Source organism: Babylonia areolata, chromosome 1, assembly GCF_041734735.1.
Source record: "Babylonia areolata isolate BAREFJ2019XMU chromosome 1, ASM4173473v1, whole genome shotgun sequence".
Taxonomy (NCBI): domain Eukaryota; kingdom Metazoa; phylum Mollusca; class Gastropoda; order Neogastropoda; family Buccinidae; genus Babylonia; species Babylonia areolata.
In genome coordinates, this window is record NC_134876.1 from 19,836,269 (window position 1) to 19,847,577 (window position 11,309).

At 40.4% G+C, this 11,309-nt stretch overlaps 2 protein-coding genes across 3 annotated transcripts in view; both read left to right on the forward strand.

Moving 5' to 3' along the window:
- Window positions 1–5,298, forward strand: part of LOC143291497 (actinorhodin polyketide dimerase-like) — a 10,400-nt gene extending 5,102 nt beyond the window's left edge. For both annotated transcript variants that reach the window (XM_076601381.1, XM_076601390.1), the window contains exons 6-10: window positions 258–406; window positions 803–952; window positions 1,466–1,505; window positions 2,396–2,586; window positions 3,410–5,298. In XM_076601381.1, the coding sequence (XP_076457496.1) occupies window positions 258–406; window positions 803–952; window positions 1,466–1,505; window positions 2,396–2,586; window positions 3,410–3,443 (564 nt within the window). In that variant the 3' untranslated portion in view covers window positions 3,444–5,298. The remainder of the gene's footprint in view (window positions 1–257; window positions 407–802; window positions 953–1,465; window positions 1,506–2,395; window positions 2,587–3,409) is intronic.
- A 2,654-nt stretch (window positions 5,299–7,952) lies between these two features.
- On the forward strand, window positions 7,953–10,789 carry LOC143281196 (uncharacterized). Its single transcript, XM_076586640.1, has 3 exons — window positions 7,953–8,665; window positions 9,490–9,630; window positions 10,257–10,789. Exons 1-3 carry the CDS (start codon window positions 8,410–8,412, stop codon window positions 10,787–10,789), a joined length of 930 nt encoding a protein of 309 aa, XP_076442755.1. The 5' UTR covers window positions 7,953–8,409.
- Window positions 10,790–11,309: the final 520 nt, after the last annotated feature.

The window sequence follows — 11,309 nt, forward strand, 5'->3', positions numbered from 1 at the left end:
GTATGTTTATTTATTCTTGATTCATTTTTTTAAAATAGATACTTGTTTTCTTATTTGCAAAACATAATTCTGCAGATTTCTTTTTTTAATATGTTTCACAGATGCACACATGCTTCCAAAACAGAATCATACATGCAAACACACACACACACACACACAGATGCACACGCACACACTTGAAACAAGAAGGGACATCATAGCAATAAACAAACTACCAAATACATTGTTCTTAATTCTGTGTGTTCATTCCCTGTCAGGGTTTGCCCATTATCCTGGGGTCATTGGCAGTGTTGCTGTGTGAGACTCACTCCTTTCATGGTGTGGGGGACCACCATGTGTGGTATGGCCACGTGAATGGAGTCAGTATGTCAGAGACCATTCAGGAACCCCTCATCTACTTCCACAGGTAAGGTTTCTTGTACTGTTCCTTTGAATAGAAATATAAATGTTTATGTTTAAAAAAACAAACAAAAAAAACTTGTATATTTCATTTTTGATTTTAGTGTGTTTTTTCTTTGTTTGTTTTTGTTGTTATTAATAACCAGCTTCAGTAACCAACTCTCAAATACAGTAGATTATTGCCCCACCCCCTGTAGTGCAAAGCATGTCACGGGGTGCTTGATATCGAAGTGCTGCGCGGCGCTGTCCTTCATTGTGTGTTTTGCGTGCGTGCGTGCATGCGTGTGTGCGTGTGTGTGTGTGTGTGATTGCTTGGGAGTGCATGCCTGTGTGCGAATTTTTGTTTCCATAACAAGTGCAAAGACTATGATCCTTTTTTCTTTTTCTTTTTTCCTGTGCTTAGGTCTTTTCGGTCAGTTGGAGATCAGCTTTTCCTTCAGGCTTTTGAAAACTTAACCTTGCCATTTGAGGACTGGAACCATGAAGCCCATCTACGCATGGCATGGAACTATATCAAAGATTTGGGACCACAGGAGGCTGTACCTTACATTAAGTAGGTTGATACATGTACTGATGCTACTTTCACATTTAGATTGGAGGACTATACTTATTTTAGTACAACACTTGTAGACAGTAAGTGTTTAAATGTGGCATGTTTCTTCACTGGAGAATAAATCATTAAATGTTGAGTGATCAAAATTCCATTGTATGTATGCAGGCACTTTGCAAGACTGATTTGTTTAGAAACAGAAGCATGTAGTGTACTTGAACACAGCCACACACATGCTATGCATTATTTCTGTCACACATTGATGTGATCACACTATTTTTGTTTTTAAGATTGATCAAAGATTGAGTCCAAGTCTGTTGTTTTTGTCTTCTGTCACACAATAGTTTACAACCTGGGAACTTCAGCAGCAATTTTCTTTTTTAGAATACATAATTTTGTATGAATACGTGTGGTATGTAAAATAAATGGAAACACATGGATTAAGATTTTTTTTTTTTTTTTATCTCTGCATATTTTGTTTTGAATTGCACTTACTGATGAACATTCAATTTTCAGACTGGGAATCCAGAAGTACAACGAAAGGAACAGAGAGAAAGTAAGTAGATGTCACTGAAATCTTGTACAAGATCTTAAAGACATTTTAATAGTGGTTTAGAGGGAAAGGGTGCTGTCCAGAATATCAGTTTAAAAGAAGAAATTTGTTTTTCATTGATCCGTTTATGTTGTTTTGTGTGTGAAATTACCTTCTCTTACTCTTATGAGAAGTTTAAGCAGACTGTTAAATGACTATATTTCATTAGTAGAAACATGAGAAACAAATGTCACTACAATATACATAGCAGTGACAAAGGCCATATTATTCGTGTTGATTGGCCCAAAACAAAAAGATTTCAGCATTCAGTGGTATTCTCTGTCATCACTACGTTTTCCTGAATTGTGTGTAAATCTCACTTATACACAGCTTTGATGCTCAGATTTTATGCCTGTACATCTGACTTATGCAAGGCGTTAAGAATAAGCAAGGTTGTTCTGTATTAGTGAAATCTTCAGCATGTTTCGGCTCTTGTTGTTTTGGAATAAAGGCACAAAGAGATTAAGATTCATGTGTTTTAAACACTGTTATTACTTTACTCACATGCTATTTCTTAATTAAAAAAATAAGTAAGACATTGTTTGTATTCTAAATGGTACACTTGGAATGAGCACCCTCTTTCTCTTCAGCAAATTTTAGCACACAGTTCTTTCAAGTCTGGCCAAAAACCTACCTCTTTCCAAAACAGCTCCGTCCTTCCCTCCTTTTTCACAGTCTGCAGTTTCTCTTCATTTCTAGTCATATGTATTCTTAAGTTTTGTCTTCTATTCCTCTGGATCAGAGTTATGCATACACATGAATGACTAGTGTGGCAGCACTTAGATTTGTATCATTGGAGACAAGATTAAGCACCAGAAGATACCTTTATTGTTGTTATTATGTGATTGTTTCAGATCAAGACAGGCTACCATGAAACCATCACTATGTTCTTCATTCACCTGGTCTCCAAGGCGATCAAGGAAAGTGTTGATGCCAACATGACCTTTGAACAGTTCCTGAAGGACAACCAGCATTTGACAGACTCCAGGCTGCTTCTCCAGTATTACAGTGAAGACACACTCTTCCAGGAAGAGGCCAGACACAGGTAGGTTGTTGCTTTTTTTTTTTTTCTTAACCCCTCGACTGATGAGCGTGTTTGTCGGTGAAGTTTTGTCACTTCACTCAGAAAAGATTCCACTTACAGGCCAGAAGTTCAGCCATCCTTTATATAGACACCAGTCTTAATGAGACAGCATTAGTTTTCTATCAATTGTACCACATATAAGTACATTAAAACAGCAACTGCACATTTTTTAATGCCACACTGATCTTATTTTATGAAGGTTCAGGAGTCAATGGCTTAAAGATAAGGCAGTCACCATCATCATCATTACTATAATCAGAAATGATTGTTGCTGGTAGTTTGAAAGCAGTTCCAAGATTTCTACTTCAGTACTTGTCTGTCTCAATTTTCCATCTTTGTCTGTCTGACATTTTTAGTATGGGCAAAACTTGTTGTTTTTTTGTTGTTGTTGAAAGTGCTCTGCCATTTAGTTCGATTAGATAGTACATTTGTCTACCACATAGCAATGCATTGTAAGAAATTTTCAATATGATTATTCAGAAGTAATACCGAATGGTCCATTGGCTGGCATAGTCCTGTGCATTCTGAATCCAAGCAGGCACAGTTTAGTCTAAATAACATGACAGGACAGCAGACCTTGACCGATTTATCTGAAACAAAAAATATGCATACATAAACTTTTTCACATTATGTGTCTGTGTGTGCATTCCAATATAACTGTTAACTTCATGCTAATGTTTGTTGACACTGATTTGTAGATGTGTGTGTGTGCATGTGTGTGCGCGCGCAGTCATGTTTGTGTGTTTATTATGCTGAATAACTTTGTGCTGATAACTGTTTTCAGGTTTATCCGACCTGACAAGAAAGATCTACCATAACTTCTGTATGCTGGGTCTGGACTTTGTCTGGGATTGTGTGTGTGTGTGTGTGTGTGTGTGTGTGTGTGTGTGTGTCACTGTGTGTGTATGTGTGTCACTCTGTGTGTGTGTGTGTGTGTGTGTCACTGTGTGTGTATGTGTGTCACTCTGTGTGTGTGTGTGTGTGTGTGTGTACGTGTGTGCTTGCCCTCTGTGTGTTCTGCACTGCACTTTGCCATTTAGATTCACTGAAAAATGCAAGTGTGTCTCAAGGTGTTAAGCAAAGTCAGAATACAGAAAGTAGGATGATTGTGTGCCTTTTGAAAAGAAGGCATCTTTGACCTGGTACTTTTACATGATATTCTTGTTCAAGTCATCATTATAAGTAAGCCTGACATATGTTTGCATGGTTCAGTTATAATCTTATCAATGAGATCGTATAGAACTTGCATAGACTGTGTGAAGTTTTCATTCAAATTTGTACATGTATGCACTCACCTTGTTGTTAGTTCTGATACTCACTTTATATTCTATAACAAAACAGTTGTCAAGTCCCTAACAGACTCACAGAGACAAAGGTACACAGATGGACCAAATTACAATACTGGTGCCTGTTACTTTGGTAACAAAAAGTTTAGCTCACTGTAAACACCACAAACGTTATTCAGACATGTGGATGAAATCGACCACATATTTTTACTGCCAAGGAGTATATGAGCCATGATAATAATTTTAGTTGTAGCAGTAAGTGTAAGTCTGTCATTCTCTGTATTAAAGTCATGTGGACACAGTTTACTGTGGTTTGTGGACAAGTTTAAACAAGCCAACCCCTATTGGCTTTATAACCCATACTCATTTTAATTCATGCTGTAAGTCTGAACTTACAGATAACACAATCCTTTATGCTGAATATGTTGATATGGTGGTTGTCATGTGTGTTCATTTTACTATGGTTAGTGGACAAGTTTTAATCAAACCAATCCCTTACAGTCCATGCTCATTTTAATTCACAGAGTAATATGTGTTTGCAAATAACACAGTCCTATATTATGTTGAATATGTTGGTATGGTGATTGTTCTGTGATTGAAAATAATTATGTATAGATACACACACGCTCATATACACATATGCACACACACAAATACATACACAGGCACATACACACATACACAGGATTGGGTCCATGCTTGTTGTATGAAACTTCTATATTTCATTATCTGCAACATGTTTTATTCTCTGTTTGTCTGAGGTCCTTTCTGTATTTTGGTTTTATTCTTGTGTGTGTGTGTGTGTGTGTGTGTGTGTGTGTGTGTGTGTGCATAGACTTGTCCACGCTGAATGCATTTGTACGTGTGTGGTTCTGATAGTAATAAAGGTTGCTGTCCGAGTTCACTGAAACAGTCTGCTTTAGTTGAAGACTTTTTTAGTTGCAATACAGCCAGATTTTGGCTGCTTAATGAACTTATTTGTGCTACTGTGTTGCAACTGTGTTTTCAGAAAGGTAAAAAGGAAACTGTTTAGTTATGAGGAGAGTTTTTTTAGAGAGATATATAGGTCTCTGCCATTACAGGTATCCACTGTTGTTCACATCAGTCCTGCTGCTATTACTCAAGATAAGTGTGACCTTTTATTGGAAAATGTTGTGTCTGTGATAGTATGTTGTTGGTTTTTATTTTAGTGTATGGGTGGTTGGATATGTGTGTGTGTACATGCATGCATGTATATATGTATGTATGTATGTATTTGTGTGTGTTATGTATGTGTGTGTGTGTGTGTTTGTGTGTGTGTGATTGTATGTATGTATGTATTTTTCTCCTTGTTTTTTTAAAATTATTTATTTAGCAAGAAAAAGAGAGAACCATCGAATTAAAAGAAATAAACCAGTGAAACTAAACATGACTGTTCTTTTTTTTCTTTTTTTTATAGCATGGCTGTATTTTGTCTGAACAAAACCTATTATTCTTGATTCACAGTAATTGTCTATGACATAATGAACAGTACGTGAGTTGACACAATGATTGAATCCTCGAGGCCGGACCAGTATATTATATGTTGTAGATCAAGCACCTGCCTCCCCACCTCTCCTCCTTGCCGCCCCCTAAAATATTTTCACAAAGATGTGTTGCATTTATGGATCAGTCCACATGCATTGATGCCTCCTTGAAATTGAAACTGCATCCTCACATTCACTTTGACATGATAACTGAGGAAGATAACAGAATGGGCCATGTACATTGAGGCGATAGTGGGCAGGGAGGGTGGACACCCACTCAGTCTAGTTCCATACCAAAGTGATTATTGCTGTCAGTAGGGTGCTTAGTTGGTGCAGTTCAGTGTGTGTTTTATCAGGACAGGCACTACTGAACACCACCAAAGTGACTCAGCATCAGTGTATACTCTCCTCTGGTGTGGCCTCCTTGAATCCCAGGAGTGGCTGTGTATAGGGGACTTGAAATGAGTGACTGGGAAGTAATGTCAATGAAATGGAATGAATAGTGCAGATGATGGGGCAGCAAACAACAACAACAAAACAAAAACAAAGAGAGAGAGAGAGAGAGAAAGGATAGTGGGCATGGAATATTATTTTAAATGGAAACTGCTGCAAGAAGAGCAAGGAGGGCGATTAGACCCTGCCGATCATCGTAGCCCGACCGAATGGAAATAGATTTGCTCTTGTTATCTGGACTTTGAATGAAAATGTTACAGAACTGTCTTCCCTCAGAGTTTGTTGGCTGCAGCTCCAGTTTTCACTGTTTTATTTAGAAGGCTTTTTCATTATGACTGTTGTTCTCTGACAGCAATGCTCCCATTATTTTAGGAGTGTGGGGAGAGAGATTTTGTATCTTTGTGTGTTTTTTTTAACCTATAAATACTTCTTATACTGTGTTTGTGGACAAACTCTCACGGTCACTCATACCTGTGAGTGGGCTTTTATGTCCGCCTTTTACCCAGCAATGTAGGCAGCCGTGATCCTTTGTCAGGGATGCAAATACTGGGTATATTCGTGTTTTCATATCTCAAGGAACACAGGAGCTTTAAGCTGTGTATTTAGTCTGCTTGCGTACACACACAAGGATTAAGGCACAAGCACATCTGTACATATGTTGATAATGGAGATACCCACCTTTAACCCACCACAATCAACCCCAGGACCCTCATGTTAAAAGTCCAATGCTCAAACCGCATACCATTACTACATCCATAAAATCATATTGCAAACTTATTGTTGATGAATAAACAAAACAAGTGTATCTGCAAATGCTCCCATTATTTTAGGAGTGTGGGGAGGGAGATTTTGTATCATTGTGTTTTTTTTTTTAACCTATAAATACTTCTTATACTGTGTTTGTGGACAAACTCTCACGGTCACTCATACCTGTGAGTGGGCTTTTATGTCCGCCTTTTACCCAGCAATGTAGGCAGCCATGATCCTTTGTCAGGGATGCAAATACTGGGTATATTCGTGTTTTCATATCTCAAGGAACACAGGAGCTTTAAGCTGTGTATTTAGTCTGCTTGCGTACACACACAAGGATTAAGGCACAAGCACATCTGTACATATGTTGATAATGGAGATCCCCACCTTTAACCCACCACAATCAACCCCAGGACCTTCATGTTAAAAGTCCAATGCTCAGACCGCACACCATTACTACATTATAAAATCATATTGCAAACTTATTGTTGGTGAATAAACAAAACAAGTGTATCTACAAATAGCGTAAAAAAAAAAAAGCAACAGAAATAAGATGTGGTATCTTTTTTGGAAGATGTCCACAGTGTTTGTTTTTAAAATAGTGAACAGAAAGTAATAAACACGTGCACCGTGTACACTTAACAATAATACATATGAGCGGTGAACACACACACAAACACACACACACGCACACACACAAAATAAAGAAACACCCCCCTCCCCCCAAAAAACAACAACAAAACAAACAAAAACAAACAAACAAAAAACACAACCCAAAACAAAAACAAACACCAAACAAAAAAACACACGAGAAAACAACAAAAAACACCCTAACACACTAGTGAAATATTCTTCCTATTCTTTTATGACAATTTCGGGTTCTATTTTTACATGACACTTACCAATGTGTATACATGGCACTTAGCTAACGTGTACGAGACGACCAGCTAAAGGAGATAAAATGACAGTGTTGGCAACATACAAGTCACGGACACTGCCTCGCCTGTCTCATTGCATAGGGAAACATGGTTGTACAGCTGAGAGGGACTACAGTTCTGCAACCAGGAAAGCCCTTAAACATCACCCAGAGAAGTAGGCCATAGTTTAATTGCATGTGCTAGAACTGTGTAGTAGTTGCCTATGATTCCATACTTATTGTCAGCAAAATCCTCATTACCTCTCCCCCCCCCCCCCCCCCCGCCCCCTCAAAATAAAAACAAAAAAATATATAACAAAAATCGCCAGAACTGTTACTTAATGGGCAACCCCAAAACCAGGAGAGAGATACAAAAAGAAGTGGGTCTCAGGATCTAAAAGTGTTTGCAACCTTACTGTTCATGGTCAGTTTTGCGGTTCAAAACAATTTCATGGCATAAAATCTGAACGAAGTTAAGCGATTGTGGCCGAACTTACAGCGATGTTGTGGGTGCATCAAACAATCTGCATATGAACTTGGTGCTGTTGCGTTGCAACTTTGTTTTCAGAAAGGTAAACTGGACAAAACCTGTAACTACCTATAATTTGTTTTTGCACGTGTAATTTTCAATCCGTCTGGCCCATATACTCAGTGAGAAATAGCAAAAGTCTACAGTTAAAAAGAATACAAAAACTTACGGCGAACCCCAGTATCAGCCAATGGATATAATATTCAGACAGCTAAACAATTCAAGCGATTCGGTTTCACACGTAAATGTATAGTTAAACTGAGCAGAAGAAGAAAAAAAAGACAACAACAAAGGGAAAAACAAAAAAGCAACAAAACAGCAACCAACTGATCCAGGCATAGAACCATGGATGAATTACTGTTTACTCAAAGATCTCCAGGCTACAAAGTCGGCCTCGTTCTTGTCCTTGTAAGTGTCGTCTGCTACCTCACAGGATTTTCGGCTCCATATTGGACCGTGTACAGCGTCTCCGACAAGAATAGCACAGACCCGGACTACATGCACGAAGTGCTGGGTCACAACGGTCTCTGGGAGACCTGCAGCCTCGCCAGTGAGTTTTCCTCCACGTGCACTGCCATTTCACATCATAGGGGATATCCAGGTACGCGCGCGTGTGTGTGTGTGTGTGTGTGTGTGTGTGTGGGCGCGCGCGCGTGTGTGCATTCCAGTATAACTGCAATAAATGTTACTTTATGAATTCATAACATTCATGCTATCGTTTGTTGACTCTATTTTGTTTTCAACAAAATATCCTTGAGTGGTCAAGCACCCACTCGAGAAACATTTGCACACATACACGGACGCGCGCGCACGCACACACACACACACATACACACGCGCGCGCGCGCGCGCTTGATTGCTTGATTGACTGTGGAGATGTACACACGTATTAGTCAACGCATTTGCATTTACAATTTGCATACATAATTGACGCGTGTGCACACCCACAAACTCACTCACATGATGATGTCAGTGACATTCTACAGACTTCACAAAAAGTTAAGGACCACCTCATGAAAGCAGGTGTAAAGTGTGTTTTCGCAAAATGTGAAAGTGCCGAGATAATTTTAATATTGCAGGCTGCATAATTATTGTCCACAACCAGCCTCTCACTGAATGGACTAACGGCTGTTTCAGGCACACATGCACCATTAACTGCTTGAAAATACGTTTGAAGAATCAATGAGTCAGTCTAAAGTTTACAGTTATTACGAGGCGTATAAACGACAGCTGTGGTTTTACATTGGGGAAAAAAAGTGCACGTGCATGAAACTACATCTGCTAATTGCAGTGGCTGCAGACACTCATATTTACGGCGAAAATGTTCAGCATCATTTCACAAGACCCCCACAGGAGAAAACAATACAAGTTTCCCACATGGTCCTTAACTTTCCGTGAAATATTTGTCTGTGTGTGTGTGCACAGGCTGGATGTCCGGCGTTCAAGGTGTGCAGGGTGTGGGACTGACGGGCCTGGTCGTCGCTTCCCTGTATGCTGGCGGCCTCAATTTCTTGCTGCGTAAACCTGTCAACAACAGATACTTGGAAATTCTTCTTCTGTTGTCAGGTAAGCAGTGATCTGCGTATCATGTGTGACTGGAAAATCCAGTTACTTATTGCCCAGTTATACATACTTATTTTAAATGGCTTGCTATATGTAGTAGGTCTCAGCACCACCCCCACCCCCCGAATACGGAGTATGGCTGCTTAGGTATTATATCATGACGTTTTCTAGTAAAATAATAATGTTTAAACCAAGTGGCAGAGTGAAAAAATACAACAACAACAACAAAACAACAACAACAACAAAAGCAGCAACTTAAACGAAAATAACCCCCCAAACGGTCCCCCCACATTGTGTGAGTGAACTCGGGAAATCCAGTCTACGATCGCTGATGAAGAAGAAGAAGAAAGGGGACGTTGTCTTCAGATATACTTTGTATTGTCGACAATAGGGTATTTGGGCTAAAAATTTCGATAACTTAGACAAATTAGTTGTTGTCCTCTCTCTCTTACACTCCCCATCTCTGTCTCTCTCATCCATCTGCTTCCTATCCTCCTCCGCGCGTGTGTGCGAATGTGTGCGCGTGTGTACGTGTTTGGTGTACGTGTTTGTGCTATATAAGTGCATGTGCGTGGGTGCACGTGCGTGTGTGTAGTGGGGCCTACGTTTACGTTCTGTTAACTTAACAGGCATACTGGGGTTCACTGGATCAACCATCTACGCCGCGGAAAGCTATGGCAACGATCATGTACTGATGACAGAAGACGGCTACCACCACGGTGACAGTGAGTACTATTACTACTATGACTACGAGAGCCACTATGGAGGGGAGCGGGTCCTGGAACGCAACGAGCTGGCCTGGGCCTTTGCCGTCAGCCTGGCTGGCTCCCTCCTCGCCATCGTTTCAGCCGTGGTCATCTACACGCAGAATGGTTACGTCCCCCTCGCGAACCCTCGTCCCGTCGCCACCGTTTCTTTCTCCACCACGGTGGGAGGAGGAGGGCGGTTGGTGTTCCTGCCTCCTGACCATCTGGGTGCCGGGGAAGTCCTGTGTCCTCCGCCTTACAGTCCTTCCTTCTTACAGCGCTCTGGCGGTGCCGGTCAGCCGGGCAGTGGTGCCGTGGGTTGTGACACAGCGTCTGGTTCCAGTCCCAAAGCCGTGGCCTTGGGCTCACAAGAAGAGCAGAAAACACAGTGTGAAACATCAGAGGAGGGTCCGTAGGTTGTGTGGCTGAGGTGGGGGTGTGATGATGTCACTGCAGATTCAGTACGTTGTTGTTGTTGTTGTTGCTGTTGATGAACAGTGGCACAAAGGAAATCCAAGAAATCAGCAAGCGCTTGCCCGAGCACACACAACTGAAGTTTCATATTCATGTCATCACCAGTTCATATGTCTCCTGTGATTCTCCACTAGAACGATTCAAGAGATGATTTCCGCTTCAGTCACAATACTTCACATAATCTGTCAAATTATGTGAACGTACAGTCGTGAATTTAAGGTTTTATTTTGTTATTTGTTTTAGGGGTAGGGGCGGGGGCGAGGCTATAACTAAGCAAAAGGTTACAATATTGTAAGTAAAGACCTCAAAGAGGTGACGTGTTTTGATAGTTATTGTGTGCTCAGTATTCTCTAGAGGAGCTTTGCCGGAACTCAGGCCCTATCCCACGACCGCCAAAAATGGAATCAGTTGGTGATGCCTTCAGCGATGCAGCGTCCACAGGTAAAAAGACCAGGGACAGTG